This window comes from Centroberyx gerrardi, chromosome 14, assembly GCF_048128805.1.
Source record: "Centroberyx gerrardi isolate f3 chromosome 14, fCenGer3.hap1.cur.20231027, whole genome shotgun sequence".
NCBI classification, from domain to species: Eukaryota; Metazoa; Chordata; class Actinopteri; order Beryciformes; family Berycidae; genus Centroberyx; species Centroberyx gerrardi.
This window is the reverse complement of record NC_136010.1, coordinates 1,636,459-1,654,675: the sequence shown is the minus strand read 5'-3', so window position 1 is coordinate 1,654,675 and position 18,217 is coordinate 1,636,459. Positions and strand designations below refer to the sequence as shown.

The 18,217-nt window shown below is 43.7% G+C and overlaps 2 protein-coding genes and 1 long non-coding RNA gene across 4 annotated transcripts in view; all 3 read right to left on the bottom strand.

Moving 5' to 3' along the window:
* uxt (ubiquitously-expressed, prefoldin-like chaperone) overlaps positions 1-18,217 on the bottom strand; it is a 363,866-nt gene that overhangs the window by 190,797 nt on the left and 154,852 nt on the right. The gene's annotated exons all lie outside the window — the stretch shown is intronic.
* slc35a2 (solute carrier family 35 member 2) lies at positions 1,590-17,378 on the bottom strand. Of its 2 annotated transcripts, none has more exons than XM_078288486.1 (6): positions 17,104-17,378; positions 15,434-15,616; positions 12,458-12,609; positions 11,401-11,523; positions 8,383-8,981; positions 1,590-1,655 (listed from the first exon to the last, which is right to left on the bottom strand). In XM_078288486.1, exons 1-6 carry the CDS (start codon positions 17,165-17,167, stop codon positions 1,628-1,630), a joined length of 1,149 nt encoding a protein of 382 aa, XP_078144612.1. In that variant the 5' UTR covers positions 17,168-17,378; the 3' UTR covers positions 1,590-1,627. The 2 variants fall into 2 exon arrangements, with proteins under 2 accessions (XP_078144612.1, XP_078144611.1); XM_078288485.1 differs by lacking the exon at positions 1,590-1,655 and adding an exon at positions 6,240-7,583.
* LOC144542320 (uncharacterized) lies at positions 2,786-5,227 on the bottom strand. The gene is made up of 2 exons (XR_013507176.1): positions 5,104-5,227; positions 2,786-5,056 (listed from the first exon to the last, which is right to left on the bottom strand). It is a non-coding gene; the product is annotated as an uncharacterized LOC144542320 (long non-coding RNA).

Sequence of the window (18,217 nt, the reverse complement as noted above, 5' to 3'; positions counted from 1 at the left end):
CACAAATTAGTTTTATTCTAGATCAGTTTCAGTTCTGAACCAGTTTGTCCCATTCTGTCCCAGTTTGTCACAGTCTGTCCCAGTTTGTCCCATTCTGTCCCAGTTTGTCACAGTCTGTCCCAGTTTGTCCCAGTCTCTCCCAGTCTGTCCCAGTTTGTCCCAGTCTGTCCCAGTTTGTTCCATTTTGTCCCAGTTTGTTCCATTTTGTCCCAGTCTCTCCCAGTCAGTCCCAGTTTGTACCAGCCTGCCCCAGTCTCTCCCAGTCTGTCCTAGTCTCTCCCAGTCTGTCCCAGTTTGTCCCAGTCTCTCCCGGTCAGTCCCAGTTTGTCCCAGTCTCTCCCAGTCTGTCCCAGTCTCTCCCAGTTCATTCTCTATGCAGCAGCTTCAGGAGAGTTTTTCATATTCATAAATCATGACTGGACGGTCCTGAACAGGAAAAATACAAATCAATTCTGAAAACATCTCATTAGATTTAGTAGATTTCCTGTAGGAAGACACGAGAACAGATTCAACATGAGAACAGATTCCTCAGAAATGTTTTACCAACACATGAATTTTAAAATAAAACGTTACGCTACATAAAGCAAAATTACAGTAAAAAGTTTGAAAGTTTTAAGGCACAAAGGTGAGGAAACACATTCTGTCTGTCCTGATCCAGACTGAAACTCACAGTGTGTTTTGTGAACATGACGAAGACTTATAAAGAAAAAACACTGTTGCTGTGGAAGTTGAACAATGTTTTAGTTGAAACTGAAGGATTCCTGTTCTGCAGGTTCAGACTGACAGCAGCTACATGAAAATTCACATGTCCGTATTATACAAACATAATATAATACAGGAAGAATCTGTAATACTGTTATCTACCAAGGCTGGAGGACATGATCATATTTGTATTGATATCAGAGGTGAGACCAAGTCAACTTCGCTGTCCCAAGTCAGTCTCAAGTCTTCAGGCACAAGTCCCAAGTCTAAATGTAGATTACCAAGTCAAGTCCAAGTCATTAATGTCAAGTCTCAAGTCTAAATGTAGAACAGCAAGTCAAGTCAGAACAAATCAAGAGTCCAGTATCAATTTAATATCTTAAAGAAAACTAAATATCTAGGACTTTTCAATGCAATATGGTTTTAATAGGATAAAAACTTGGTAAGAGCATCATGAGTTTGATTTCTATAATCAGTTTCAACTTCAATAAATTCAATCATTCCATACAAACTCAGAAAACAGAATTTAAATTCAGTCGTCCGCCGGAACAAATCTCATCACTTTCAATCTAAGTCATTTACACAAACACAAGATCTCAAGTCAAGACTTTAGAAACCTTTTCAAGTCATCAAAGTACAAGTCAGAGTCAAGTCCCAAGTCACCAGAACCCAAGTCAAGTCAAGTCTCAAGTCTTCTGGTACTGTGTGACTGTTGTAGTAGAACCAGTTGGGTAAAAAGAAGTTAAATTTAAAGAAGTTTGAAGTAGCCTAAGTAAATCTTTAAAGTAACGGCAACTGCTGGAGTCTGTCTGTCTGTCAGTCAGTCAGTCAGTCAGTCAGTCAGTCAGTCAGTCAGTCAGTCAGTCAGTCAGTCTGTCTGTCTGTCTGTCTGTCTGTCTGTCTGTCTGTGGATCCAGTCTTCCTCTCAGGATCCTTTCTCCTTCTCTGGACTCCTGAGAGAGAGAGAGAGAGAGAGAGAGAGAGAGAGGGAGAGAGAGGAGGTTAGACTTGGTGTCTGGTTCAGCTGGTAAAGACTCTATTCTCTATTTTATATTTATTGTTATTATTACAACTATTATTATCAGCATTAGTCTAGTTTCTTTTCATCTTTTCTTTTTTTTAATCATCTTTATTAATGTTATCATTATTGATCACTACTAAAGCTTTGGCAATATACACTGAACTGTACTGAACTGGAGTCAACACACTATCTCTCTCTCCCTCTCCCTCTCTCTCTCTCTCTCTCTCTGTACCGTCTGCAGGTCCAGCTGGCTGCTCAGATCTGACTGACTGGCTGTTCTGCTTTATTGCTGAACCACAGATATATACAGCTCTAGTTGAGTTGAACGGGTTGGACTGGATCACAGCTGAACCACAGATATATACAGCTCTAGCTGACTGATCCCAGTTGTCAGACTGGTTCACTGCCCAAGCTGACATACACACAGCTCTGACTGCTGAACCCTGGATATATACAGCTCTGGTTCAGTTGAGCTGGTTGGACTGGAGCATAACTGAACTGAAGATATATACAGCTCTGGTTGAGTCCGGTGGACTGCCGAACCCCAGGTCTGTACAGCTCTGGATGAGTTGAACTGGTTGAACTGGATGACAGCTGAACCACAGATATATACAGCTCTAGTTGACTGACTGCTCCAACTGGTCGACTGCTGAACCCTCCACATGTACAGCTCTGGTCGACTGGGCAGACCGGCTTCTCATGTGACTGTTGGTCAAACTTCAGATGTATACAGCTCTGCTCGTCTGATCTGTTGGTTCTTTCTATATAAAACACATTTTGCAGCCAAATAAACAGTTTCTAGATGTGAATGTAATCAATATTCTGTGATTCTGAATAGACAACTTGCTATGTGATGCAGCTTCTGGCTAATACATGTGTGTATGTGTGTGTGTGTGTGTGTGTGTGTGCAGGACTTTATATTTTCAATACAACTGTACATAAATGAAGAAATAAAGTGGACGTGAAGCTTCACCATGCAACACTACAGGATATTATCTATACTACAGTTAGTTGTTATGTAGCAAGTTATTAAAGTATAAATTAAGACAAACTCCACAGAAGTTGAAACCAAATCCTGTTTATATAAAAATTTACTAAAAGAAGTATGTACAAATTCAGAGGCATCGGTACAAATCAAGTGCAAACTAACAAACCAGAGAAGAAGACTGAGGAGGAGGAGGAGGAGGAGGAAGAGTCCGCTCAGCAAAAATCCTCTAAGAATGAATGAAGGATCCAATAGGATTTCAGATCAGAATCTTTACAAGACTCAACAATCCTATTGGACGGTTCAACCAGACTGGAACAATCCTATTGGACGGTTCAACCAGACTGGAACAATCCTGCTGGATCTTATAAGACCGGAAACATCTCAGACTCTTAGAAGACTGAAGGATTTGTTCCACAGTCTGCAGGTTGGTTCTTAGAGGATTTTCTGACATATTATTATTGTTATTAATAATAAACGTTAGTGTTGATGTGAGCAGATCTTTCAGCTTCTCTGCTGTCTGATGAGGCTGAAATTTGTGCCACAAATAGAGAAATAAACTTGAGTTATGTGAAGCAAAATTTGTGTTTTGTGTGCGATTCTTCAAACTGAATCCATGATTTTTACCTGAATTTTAAAAAGGAAATTCTATTGATTGAAATTCAGTTTCTTAATATTCACTTTCAATTTAAAAAATAACTTATGTATTGCACAAATTTGTACATAAATATATACATTAAAAAAAGACCAGATTTCAGATTCAATTCTCCAAAAGTTGTAAAGTCTTGTTGGCTGATGGATGACAGACAGAAGCAGAACAACTCAACAGAAACTCTCCACCTGCTGACTGATGATTGGTGGGAATTTCAAGATATTTTTTCCAGACAAACCGGTTTAAACCGGTTCAGAATATCTTGACTGTCTTCTCTGTCGACTCAGCAGAAACCTTCCGGTCCAGAACATGAAAACCAGACTGGAGCTGCTGGTTTTTCACACTGACTTATCTCCTCTCCTCTTCCTCTCCTCTCCTCTTCCTCTTCCTCTCCTCCACCACAAAACAAACCTCCAACACATCAACCTCCTTCCATTCATTAAATAAAAACACCAGATTGTTTCTGAGCTACTGAAAGACAGAACACTTTCCCGCCAGCTGAGGATTTATACAAAAACAAAAAAACAGAAAAATATATCAGCATTTTTTTTTTTTACCCTCCTCCTTTCACATTAAGATTCATTTAATAATCTAGAAAACCACCTGTGATTGAGATGATAATAAGTTCAATTTTAAAGTTAATTTTACACTTTGGGAGAAACATGTTTTCACTTTTCCAGCCTGCGATCCTCCAACACGGCGCTGACCTGGGATCAGTTTACTGCAGCGTTCGATACTGAAGACTGTAAACGGAAAAATCGAATCCAGGACAAAGAGTGAACCAACACGAACCTGGATCTGCTTCATCTAGCTGGTAGAAGAACGCTTTTTAGACCAAACGTCTCAAACTGAAACGAAGCGGTGCAAACTACGGCTCCTCAGAGCGGACAATCCTGCTGTTTGACTCCTACAGCAGTCTGGAGACCAAGAAAATCTAAATCTCCCACCCAGAGTGAAACAGAAATTCAAACTTAAAGACACTAAAACCCTGGAAGCCGCTCTACTGACGGACAGGAAACCTCCACTTCTCAATCCACCTCCATTCCTTCCTTACTTCCTTCCTTTCCTTTCGCCTCGTTTCCTTCCATCTCTAACAAACCGGATCGGAGCCGTCCTCAAACTACACCACACTCAGCTCAGCTCAGGTCAGACAGGAAGTGAACGTTCAGCCGCCGACAATATTCAGCCAAAAATAACATAAACTAGCATAAAGTAAAAACACCGAATCATTTTTGTGACACGCAGACGGACATTTCAGTAGCAAGCTGTTCGATGTCAGGCTTCACACAGATTTGTGTTTGGGGGTTTAGTTTCTCTTTAAGCAGTTCTTGGTTTGTTTTAACCTGCGGGGCGGAGCAGGTGGGCGGGGTCTACAGCGTCAGGACGGATCAGAATGTTTCGGTAAAGTTGACGTTCACAGAGAAGAAAATACTTCCAGACAGTTCGCTGTGACTGAACTGCCTCCTGCTGTCAGAAGCAGCTGCTGTCCCGGTGCGTTCAGGTCCATCATCACTGTGGGAAAGTTTACTGAACACTTTACTGAACTTTTGGATTTGGTTCGTTTCCGTTCACTGACCAATCACAAGCCAACCAGGGCTTGGAAACAGAAGTCACATGACTCGCAAGTAGCTTGTTTATTGGACAGAGTTTGAACCCGTCACCCTGCAGGTTGGAGACAGACCTCCTGCAGCACTGACTGATCACTGACTGACTGACTGACTGACTGACTGCTCACTGACTGACTGACTGACTGACTGACTGACTGACTGACTGACTGACTGACTGACTGACTGATTACAGGCGGAGCAGCAGCTGGTTGTGACACAGTTTTCCCTACAAACCTTCCCAGGAAACAGCAAAAGCATTCAAAGCAAAATAAAAGAAAAGCATCGTCTTATATATATTAGTGCAGAGTTACAGACTGTGCAACACTATAACAACAATAATACTGTACCAGTGTACCCTGCTGTGAGGCTACGTACCCCGCCCAGCTAACTTTACACCAACACAACCGTATGGCTTGTGTACAGATGAGAGGAAAGGCACGACAGCAGAACTAGAACAGACAGAACGGTCGTTCCTCCTCTCCACACTCCTCTTCTTCTTCTTCTTCTTCTCCAGAGTTCCTTCACTTTCTGTTGCCAAATCACACACCTTGACCCATGAGCTTAAAAAGGAACAGTTCACCCAAAAATGACAGTTTGGTCGTTTTGTCGTTATTTTCTGACCCTCGTGTCCGTAACACCGGTGACGCCGAGTCATGTTTTACACTTGATGTGTGAGTGTGTGGAGCATTAGTTTCAGTAAAGAAATGTGCTAAATCCTTGGAGAAATGTTACGGTTTTTGGATGGATGTTTTTTTTTTTACCATTTTGGAACTATAAAGATAAAGTATGAACTATAAAGACCCAGTGCTGTTCCGGTGGAGGCGGCATGGAGCTGCTCGCTGTGTTTTGTGGACAAACCTCAGCTCTGTTTCCACTGACGTGAGGCGGAGGAGATAAAGACAACATTTTCATTTTTGGGTGAACTATTCCTTTAATTCCCTGACTGGATTAGGATGTGTTTAATATTTTAGGAGCAGGATTGTCTTATTTTTTTTTTAGACTTTTTGTCCAATTCCAAATCTCTGAGACCTGGAAATGATCCAGTTCACCTTCCAGACTCTGCCAGACCTGCGTAGGAACTCTGGTTCTGTTACTGTGGTTCTACTGACTGAGGCTTTCTCATCCTCCCTTCCTCCAGACAGACAGGATCTGCTGTACAGGGACTGCTCACCTGTCTCACTGACTCACCTGTCTCACTGACTCACCTGTCTCACTGACAGGACAGGACACAGCAGACACTTTCACTGTTTTACCAGCAGAGTTGAGACTTTCCAAATCTGACTACAGACGGTGAAAAGTGAGAAGTGATGACATTTTAAAACCTCCGTCTGCAGCTAAACAACAAATTAACTGTCAAGTATTTCAGTTTCCATTTCCAGTGATCCATCAGTAGCAGATAAACATGCTCACTGTGAGGAAGAGGAGGATGAAGAGCGTTTTAGAAGAGTTTTTCCTCTCTGGTCGAGCTGCAGCGCAGAACCTCATCAGGATTTTCACTTTTTTTAAGTCGATTATAAACCAAACATATAAAAGTAAAAGTTGTATTTCAGCTTGGTGAAACGTTTTCACTTTCCAGCCCGACACCAGACCGCTCACACACTGATAACTAACTTCTGTTCAATTCAACCATCATTACCACTAATGAAGCAGGGAGGAGGTCATGTTTTCACCTGTCTGTCTGCCTGTCAGCCTGTCTGTCTGTCTGTCTGTCTGTCTGCCTGCCTGTCTGTCTGTCTGCCTGTCTGTCTGTCTCTCTGTCTTTCAGCAAGATTTCTATTAAAGTTATGAGCAGATTTGTCTGTAATCAGGTGGACAGATCTCTCTCGGTCCAAGGATCAGCTGATCAGATTTTGTTGTTGATCTGGATCTGGGATTTCCACCGTTAAACCGATTTTAGGTTTTTAGCCGTAACTATTCTGCTGCGTTCACGTGCTGCTGGGAAAGTCCGACATCCGGGAAAGCGTTGCTTTCACGTGCGATTCTGTCCGAAAATCAAACCAGGAAGACAAGCGACAAACAAACAGGAAGTGTTACGGAGGCTGCAGCCGTGAAGCCGGAGGACTGCTGAGAGGTTCGACTCTGCTGAGAAACTTTCAGTACATTTCTTTCAGTTTATTATCTGTACACGCCACCTGCAGACAAAAATAACTCATACTTCCTCCCAACTCATAAACTAGTAAAAAATCTGAGTTGTGATGGGATGAATCCAACATCTGGAAGTTATTAAATGTCTTTTTATTGACAGCAGCGCTATGCAGGCTAGAAAGTGAAAACGTGACTGAAATTTTTATCTTAATTTTTATCTTCAGAACCCACCAGCAGAGTTTCACTGCAGCTGCTCCTTCACACTCCTCCAGCAGTAACAATAATATTAATAATAATTCATCTGTATTTCATCATAAGGCTTTTTCTTTTCATTTAGAAAAAAGAAAGTGTTTTAAGGCAAGGAGGGCGAGACGCGCGATGAGAGACGAGCAAATCAAAACGACATAAGATACAGTCAGTAGTCAGGATCCAGAGACGAAGCTCCTCCTCCTCCTCCTCCTCCTCCTCCTCTCCCTCCTCCTCTCCCTCCATCAGACGGACTGCGGAGGGAGGAGAGACGCCGCCTCCTGTCTGATGCAGAGGAGAAGGAGAGAGTAGAGGAGGAGAGGAGTTAGTCTGTTAGTTCAGGAAAAAGAGGAGTGGAAAGCGGAGGCAGCTGAAGTTAAAATCAGTCTCTCCTCCAAATGGGCGGAGGAAAAAGGAGGAGGAGGAGGAGTTAATGTGAAGTTGAAGCAGAAGAGCTGGAAAAACAGAAAGCAAAAGAGGGAAAAGCAGCCTTCCTCTCCTCTTCGCTCCCCTTTTCTCCTTTTCATCACATGTGAAAGGAGGAAAAAGGAGGCGGGGAATTAGTTTTTTAGTTCAGGAAGAAGAGATGGAAGGAAAGAAATCAAGAGCTGAATCCAGTCTCTCCTCTCCTCTGCATCCCAAACAAGGAGAGGAGTTAGTTTTAGGAGTTTGATGAGGAAGCACCTCCTCCTCTGATTCATGGTTGTAAATCTTCACTTTCTCTCCCTCTGCTCCTCTAACAGAGAAACTATCTGTCTGTCCCAGCAGGCCGACGCTGCGCTTCAATAACTCCGACTAGTTTCTGTCCTACTGTGGCTGAAGAGGAGGCCAGAGGGCGAGAGACACAGGGAGAGAGCAGGAGAGAGAGAGAGAGCAGCGTGAGATCAAACTGAGAATGATTCCCGTTAAGTTTTTCCTCATCATTTCTTATAAAGACGCCCAGTTAATCTAACCTCTGAACCCACAGAAAGCAAACAGGAAGTGAGGAGCGAGAGAGAGAGAGAGAGAGAGCGAGAGAAACAGAGAGAGAGACAGAGAGGAATAGCGAGAGAGGAATATTTGAACTCATTTCACCAGGACTGACTTTGGCAGAAAAGCCTCCATCTCCGCTCCTCCGTCTGTCCTGCTGCCGCGCCGCGGCGACGACGAAGAGGAGGAGGAGGCGAGGGCCGAAGCCCCGCCCCCCCCGCCGGCCGGCTTGGGCAGGCTGTACATGTAGACGGCTCCGATCACAAGCCCCGCCCCCGCCGTGAACAGCAGGTCGACGTGGAAGGCGAACAGGTAGACGGACGTGACGGTGGAGACGATGATGGAGAAGGACGTGGCGAAGCCCTTCAGGATGTTGTCGGCGTACTTCACCACCACCGCCACCAGCAGCCCGCCGAACGCCTGGTTGAAGATGACGGCCCACACCATGGGCGTGTAGCCGAACAGGAAGCCGCGCTCGGCCACCTCCGGCCCGTCGTTCCACCACAGGCCGAGGGCGCCGAGCGCCGTGCCGAAGATCCCCAGCTGCACGTTCCGCACCCAGACGGAGGCGGAGCTTCCCTTCAGGATCTTCTCGAAGTAAACGCCGGCGAAGCCCGACGACAGGCAGCTGATCACCACGGCGACCAGCCCCACCGAGTAGTTCTGACTGGAGCTGTCCAGCACCGACGCCTCCTTGTTCCCCTCCTGCTGCACCTGGGACACAACAACATCCACCAATCAATCAATCAATCAATCACTTATCAACCAGTCACTTACTGTATCAACCAGTCAGCCAGTTAACAGTCAGTCAGTCAACCAATCAGTCAATTAGTTCGTCCACTAGTTACTGACAGGGCAAGAAATGTTATCAATCAGTCAGCCTAATCAATCAGTGAGTTCCCTCTTGATCAGGCATGTAATATCATCAGTCTACCATATTAGGCAGAACATGATTGATCTATCAGCAATCAGTAAGAAATATTATCAACAGGCAACATGCAGACACTCAGTTTAAATAAAACTGATCTGTTCACAGTGAAAAGTAAATCTATCAGTAAAGTAATAAATCTACTAATGAGAAATCAATTAGTATTCCTGACTGACAGCTGGCAGCTGTATAATGGAAAACACACACACGTTATTTATCTGGTATTATTATGATAGTAGTAAAGCAATAGTCATTGCAATGACAAACACAAAGTATCAGAGTATATTTTCCCCCACTAGGCCCAGGACGGGTCCTAGTGGGTACCTGAGTTGCAGGTATAGGAAGAATGAAGAGCCAGGTAAATCAAATGATATTCACAAGTCATTAAACGTTCTGAGACCCTCCTCATTACAGACACCAGACAGAATATGGATACCTCTATTGCTCCATTGGGGAAATGAAAAAGGGAAGAAGAACAAAATGATGGAAACTGGGACTGTGGGTGTGCCACTTTAACTGAGAGTGAGTAGCTTTCTCTACAGTGTGCCAAGTTGATAGAAGGAAGGACATTATGGGGCCCGGTTTAGATTTGGAGCGTTTAGGGGACAAATTAGAGTTTACTAAGTCTTGTAAACGATGAGGAGAGGCCAAATTTTCCTCTATAGCCCGCCATGAAACTGATGCATTGGAGTCTAACCGGATTGATAATGGGCGCAACACATATGACCAAAAATACATCTTGAAATTGGGGACAGCAAGTCCTGCTTCCTGTCTGCAGTGTTGACAGTTTGAGGCGAGGACGCTCGCCCCTCCACGTGAATTTCGAGATGAGACTGTGGATCTTATCCCAGGAACCCTTGGGGGGTGAAAGGGGTAACTTATCACAATAAAAATGTACCCTTGGTAAAATATCCATTTTTATAATGGAAATACGTGCTTGTGGGGAAATTGGGAGAAGTGACCATTTATTCATGTCAGCTTCCGCTCTACAGAACATGCCCTGCAAGTCTGTAGCTGTAACTGAGAAATCTGCTGTTGTTATTGTTAACAGCAGAGTGGTTCTGCCACAAGAATGCTGGGAGTGTCACAGAAACAACAGTCAGCAAGTCAGCCAGCCAGACAGTCAGTCAGTCAGTCAGTCAGTCAGCCAGTCAGTCAGTCAGCCAGTCAGTCAGCCAGTCAGTCAGTCAGTCAGCCAGTCAGTCAGTCAGCCAGTCAGTCAGTCAGCCAGTCAGTCAGCCAGTCAGTCAGTCAGTCAGCCAGTCAGTAAGTCAGCCAGCCAGACAGTCAGTCAGTCAGTCAGTCAGTCAGCCAGTCAGTCAGTCAGTCAGTCAGTCAGTCAGTCAGTCAGTCAGTCAGCCAGTCAGTCAGTCAGCCAGCCAGTCAGTCAGTCAGTCAGCCAGTCAGTCAGTCAGACAGTCAGTCAGTCAGTCAGCCAGTCAGTCAGTCAGACAGTCAGTCAGTCAGCCAGCCAGTCAGTCAGCCAGTCAGTCAGACAGTCAGTCAGTCAGTCAGCCAGTCAGCCAGCCAGTCAGTCAGTCAGTCAGCCAGTCAGTCAGTCAGACAGTCAGTCAGTCAGTCAGCCAGTCAGTCAGTCAGACAGTCAGTCAGTCAGCCAGCCAGTCAGTCAGCCAGTCAGTCAGTCAGACAGTCAGTCAGTCAGCCAGTCAGTCAGTCAGACAGTCAGTCAGTCAGCCAGCCAGTCAGTCAGCCAGACAGTCAGGCAGTCAGCCAGCCAGACAGTCAGTCAGCAAGTCAGCCAGTCAGCAAGTCAGTCAGTCAGTCAGTCAGTCAGTCAGTCAGCAAGTCAGTCAGTCAGTCAGTCAGCAAGTCAGTCTACAGCAGAGACTTCAGTTGTTCTGAACAGACAGTTGGATAAAACTGTTCCTGGTGGGTTTATGAGCCACAGTGACCTGCTGCCGTTTCACATTGAACCAAAAACACAAGAGGCTGAGGTGAAAACGTTCAGGCTCATATTCCACATGTTACTGATCTATCCAGAGCGGCTCAGCGACAGACTGACTCGGGTTTCAACAGGTTCAACTTCGAGACTTTTTAACAGCAGAGAGAGTGAAACAGAAGACTGATTTAACAACTGAAGAGAATGTGGAAACAAAAACAGCTGTAGGTCTTTGAAGATGTCGGTCTGTCTGACTGGGATGATTTCTCACTGTTTTTTTAAATTAAAAAAAAAGATTTCTGTACCTGAACCACAGCCACACCGGCAAACAGCAGCAGCAGAGAAACCCACTGAACTCTGGACAGAGACTTCCTCAACATCAACACACTGAACAACGCTGTGGTGAGGATCTTCAACTGGTAGGTGACCTGAGAGGAGAGGAGACAAGGAGACAGGAGAGGAGAGGAGAGGAGAGGAGAGGAGAGGAGAGGAGAGGAGAGGAGACAAGGAGACAGGAGAGGAGAGGAGAGGGGAGGAGAGGAGAGGAGAGGAGAGGAGGAGAGAGAGGAGAGGAGAGGAGAGGAGAGGAGAGGAGAGGAGAGGAGAGGAGAGGAGAGGAGACAAGGAGACAGGAGAGGAGAGGAGAGGAGAGGAGAGGAGAGGAGAGGAGGAGAGAGAGGAGAGGAGAGGAGAGGAGACAAGGAGACAGGAGAGGAGAGGAGACAGGAGAGGAGAGGAGAGGAGAAAGGACAGAAGAGATGGAGACAGGGAATTTATAAATAAATGCAAAATACTATTAACTATAATTTACATAATAAATAAAACCTAAGTCAACTACAATAATTTAACAGTAAATAACAGTTACAATACCAACAATAAATAACAGCAAAAGAAATACCGAGTGCAAACTTCTAACTTCAAAATTCTTCTACTGTTCTACTTCTTTTGCAGAAATAGAACCATGTCTGCTTTCTCTGGGAAAGCATGACTCCTCTCCTGACATCAGTATTTTCTAATTATTGTGACATTCTAGTTGTTACATTTTTTTATGAACTAAACCTATTTGCCCTTAATTACTTTTTGTATACTTTTCACATGTTACATATTAACAAATAACTGACACTTTGTAGGAACCGGACGTTATCGGTATCGCCTCTTCTTTTATCTGACTGGCAAACGACCAAAATGTGACGAGCGAAGCAGAGAGCGGAGATCTCAATCGCAGCTCAGGCACCGAAATCTGCGTTGCTATTCGGTCCGGTAGGTACCGGCCGGATAGGAACCGGTGCCATAGTGGTACCGGGTTACAGTACCCAACTCTAGTGGTCAGACAGACAGGTAGTCAGTCAGACAGACAGGTACCTGGAAGGTGGCAGCAGGCAGGTTGGAGATAGCGATGTACTGCAGGTTGTTCTGCAGAGTGTAGATGAGAGACGGAACAGCCAGCTTCACTGTGTCTTTATACTGAAACACTATGGAGTCCACCAGGAAGTAGACCGTCTCCTTCACATTACCTACAGACAGAGAGAGAGACAGACAGAGAGAGAGACAAACAGAGAGAGAGACAGACAGAGAGAGAGACAGACAGGGAGAGAGACAGACAGGGAGAGAGACAGTGTCCTTAACTACAACACTACATGTGCAGCTTCCTGTCTCACCTGCTGCAGCTGCTGAGCTGCAGACAGACTCTTCAGCAGGAGTTAAGAAACAGTTTGATAGAAAGAGCAGACAGAGCAGGAAGGCTGTTCTGTCTGCTGTGGCTTCCTGATGTCTGTTCTATATCATTCTGCTCTATGTTGACTGCTGATCAGTTAGATCCAGTGAGGCTGTTCCTCTGCACGGTCCAGTGAGACAGACTGATGAAGAGCTGGACTAACTGACTAACATAACTGACTGACTGACATAACTGACATAACTGACTGACTGACATAACTGACTAACTAACTAACAACTGACTGACTGACTAACTAACATAACTGACTGACTAACTAACATAACTGACTAACATAACTGAATGACTAACTAACATAACTGACTAACATAACTGACTGACTAACTAACATAACTGACTAACATAACTGACTAACTAACTAACATAACTGACTAACATAACTGACTAACATAACTGACTAACTAACTAACATAACTAACATAACTGACTAACATAACTGACTAACTAACTAACATAACTGACTAACATAACTGACTAACTAACATAACTAACATAACTGAATGACTAACTAACATAACTGACTAACTAACATAACTGACTAACTGAATGACTAACTAACATAACTGACTAACATAACTGACTGACTAACTAACATAACTGACTGACTAACATAACTGACTAACATAACTGAATGACTAACTAACATAACTGACTAACTAACTAACATAACTGACTAACATAACTGACTAACATAACTGACTAACTAACTAACATAACTGACTAACATAACTGACTAACATAACTGACTAACTAACTAACATAACTGACTAACATAACTGACTAACTAACTAACATAACTGACTAACATAACTGACTAACATAACTGACTAACTAACATAACATAACTGAATGACTAACTAACATAACTGACTAACTGAATGACTAACTAACATAACTGACTAACATAACTGACTGACTAACTAACATAACTGACTGACTAACTAACATAACTGACTAACATAACTGAATGACTAACTAACATAACTGACTAACTAACTAACATAACTGACTAACTAACTAAAATAACTGACTAACATAACTGACTGACTAACTAACATAACTGACTAACATCACTGAATGACTAACTAACATAACTGACTAACTAACATAACTGACTAACTAACATAACTAACTAACATAACTGACTAACATAACTAACAACTGACTAACATAACTGACTAACATAACTAACTAACAAAACTGACTAACATAACTGACTAACAACTGACTGACTAACATAACTAACTAACATAACTAACTAACATAACTGACTAACATAACTGACTAACAACTGACTGACTAACATAACTGACTAACTAACATAACTAACTAACATAACTGACTAACATAACTGACTGACTAACATAACTGACTAACTAACATAACTGACTGACTAACATAACTGACTGACTAACATAACTGACTGACTAACATAACTGACTAACTAACATAACTGACTAACTAACATAACTAACTAACATAACTGACTAACATAACTGACTAACTAACATAACTAACTAACATAACTGACTAACATAACTGACTAACAACTGACTGACTAACATAACTGACTAACATAACTAACATAACTGACTAACATAACTGACTGACTAACATAACTGACTAACTAACATAACTAACATAACTGACTAACATAACTGACTGACTAACTAACATAACTGACTAACAACTGACTAACAACTGACTAACCAACATAACTAACATAACTGACTAACTAACATAACTAACTAACATAACTGACTGACTAACATAACTGACTAACTAACATAACTGACTGACTAACATAACTGACTAACTAACATAACTAACTAACATAACTGACTAACAACTGACTGACTAACATAACTGACTAACTAACATAACTAACATAACTGACTAACATAACTGACTGACTAACATAACTGACTAACTAACATAACTGACTGACTAACATAACTGACTGACTAACATAACTGACTAACAACTGACTGACTAACATAACTGACTAACATAACTGACTAACATAACTGACTGACTAACATAACTAACATAACTAACATAACTGACTAACATAACTGACTAACTAACATAACTGACTAACAACTGACTAACAACTGACTAACCAACATAACTGACTAACATAACTGACTAACTAACATAACTAACTAACATAACTGATTAACATAACTGACTAACATAACTGACTGACTAACATAACTGACTAACATAACTGACTAACAACTGACTAACAACTGACTAACAACTGACTAACTAACATAACTGACTAACATAACTAAGTGACTGACAAAACTGACTGACTGCAACGGCTGCAACTAACGATTATATTCATCCATTATTTTCATCAATTAATGTATCAATCATTTTTTTGATCAATCATTTAGTCTATAAAATGTAAAAATAAGTGATTCTACAGAATTCTAGCAAAAAACACAAAGGATTCATTTAATAATGAGATGAAACAGAGAAAAGTAGAAATGTTTGGTATTTTTACTTGATAAATGACTAAAATGATCGATTATTAAAATTACAGCTGATTAATTTTCTGTCGGTCAGCACTGATAACTATGTGATAATAAGAGACTCACATCTCCTCTGCAGCAGGATGATGAGCAGGCAGGTCGACACCTTCAGGACCTCCGCCATGACGACGGCGGAGGTCGTGAAGAAACGGTCGCCGGGTAACGTGCGCACGTATCTGATGCTGAGGATGAGCGAGGCGTTCTGCACCACCAGCACCGCCAGGCTGATGTACTTCAGCTTCCTGTTCACTGCAGGAAACAGGAAGCACACGGGAAGTTACACATGTGGAAATATTCAGTGTTTCTGAATGAAGTGAAGCATTGTGGGCCGTCGGCTCTTCCAGGTTAGAAGAGGTAGAGGTCGGTATCTAAGTACCCCCCCCCCCCCCCCCGTGATGCCTGTCATTCTGTCTGGAGGGCAGAGAGCATCAGGTCAGGCTGCTTCCTGCTGCTCAACACTGAAACACTTCTCTACCTCTACTATATTTAACTGAGAGAGAGAGAGAGAGAGAGAGAGAGAGAGAGAGAGAGAGAGAGAGGAGAGAGAGAGAGGGAGAGAGAGGGGGGAGAATAGGATCAGCTATAGGAGCTGCTGGACAACAATATCATGACATATAGAATGTAGAATAACCTGATCAAGTGTTATACAGGTGTGTGTGTGTGTGTGTGTGTGTATCCTGCACTACAGGTGTGGTGAAGAGAGAGAGAGGGGGAGAGAGAGGGGGGGGAGAACAGGTTCAGCTATAGGAGCTGCTGGACAACAATATCATGACATAGAATGTAGAATAACGTGTTATACAGGTGTGTGTGTGTGTGTGTGTATCCTGCACTACAGATGTGGTGAAAAGAGAGAGAGAGAGAGAGAGAGAGAGAGAGAGAGAGAGATGGGCTCTATTCCCCTAGCTACAGGAAACACCACTGACCTGGTTCACTGCTGTGTGTGTGTGTGTGTGTGTGTGTGTTTGCTCCACGTCACTCCACAGGTGTGACGATTGTAAGAACTGGTGTGTATGTGTGTCCTACCATACAAGTGTGACCATTGTGTTTGAGAACAGGTGTGTGTGTGTGTGTGTGTGTGTGTGTGTGTGTGTGTATCCTGCCCGCACCCACACCTCCACGTCACCAGCAGCTAAACCTCAGCTGCTGTCCGGTCTGCTTTACTAACACCAGACAGTTGCAGCCTGCGGCAGGTTAGCTCGCGATAACTGCTTTAAATCAAGTTAGCAGAGTGTTAGCCTCCGGCTAACCTGGATAGCACGTTAACTACAGTTTGGTTCAGGTTGTTAACGTTAAGTTTTCTTTAAAGTTAACATCACAGTATCACTGTAGTGTTAACTTCACCGACTCAAGTCCCATGTTAAAATATGACACAATTTATCTTTCAGTCGGTATCAGTTAACGTTAGTAAGTAAAGTTACCTGGTTAACTTCTGAGTAAGTGAGGAGCCCTTTAAGCTAGCTAACCTGGTTAGCTTAGCTGCTAGCATGGCAACTATCTTCGCCTTTACCTGCCTGCGTGTTAAGGTGAATGATGAGACACACGGGACTGACTCAGAGTCTGTCTTAACTGTATTTAACCTAATTTAACGTTATTAACCTAAATAACGTTATAGTTTCTCAGCCTGGAGCCAGGTTCATTCTAACTAGCTCTCTGGTCCTGTAGTCTCCCAAAACACAGCCACCCTGCGGCCCATGTCAGACCCCGATCCACAGTTTACCAAACAGCGGTATATTTACCGTCATTCTGTCTCCGGCTCGCTGCCTTCTCCTCGCCGCCCTGGCTGTCGTTTCCCCCGGCCATGTTGCGCTCCTCTGCGCCGTGCTCACCGAGCTGTCACCCCGCTAGCTGGTCGGCTAATGCTCCGCTAGCCTCCGAGCTAGCTAGCCTCCGACCCAGACGGTACGGTGTGTTTTCCTGTCCGTGCCAGCAGCTCTGTTCCTCGGTCACCCGGTGCTGAGTCTCCCCGCCCCGCTGACACACCATCCCAGGCCCGGACACACAGCGGCGGTCTGTTCTCTCTGCTGGAGCTGCTGGAGCTGCGGTGCTGCTGCTGTCAGAGATTGTGTATGTTTGACAAGATGAATCACTCGACAGTAAAAACATGCCTCACTTTCCGGTCTGCCAAAGTGGGCGTTAACACTTTACGCATGCGCTCTCCTTCAGCAGTTTAGCCCTCATGCTGCATTCATGTCAAACTAGAATAACAGTTGGAACGATTTGACAGTGAAAAGCAACAACTTGAAAGTGTTCACACGTTCAAACCTGTTTGAATCCTTTAAAGACGCCATGATTGTAGTTTTCTGTAGATTTTGGTTGCTCTGGAGTTCATGTTGAACAGCAAACCAAATACTGTAATGCCAACCGCAAACCAAAAATCCAGGCAGTAGATGTGAGATGAAAACTGCTCTTTATGTTCAGTTTATTTGAAAGTAATCGATGAATTCTTACTCTTAAGTTTTTTCCCTGTTGGATGTCAGAATTCAGGAAGTTGGAAGAATCACCAAACCCAAGTAGAGTTTACATCTGACAGCTGAGTGAACAGGACTTTCAGGCACAAGCCATAAACCGGACGAGCCTCAGCTGGTTGAAACAGCAGAATCCAGAGCACACTGAGAGCAGACTGCGGTGAGAGACTCTGAAACCCAGGCGGAGTGACACCTCTTTCCTCCTTCCTCCTCTCTGATCCAGCTGCCAGCAGCAACAATCATTTCCTTGTTCGCCCTTCAGGTTCAGGTAGGAGGAATCCTATTGGCTGGAGACCAGACCCACCTGTCTGGTCCGGTCCGGTCCGGTCTGTGTTCCTGTCAGCAGCAGCGCCGCCTGCTGGCTGCTGGGTGTAAACACATGGAG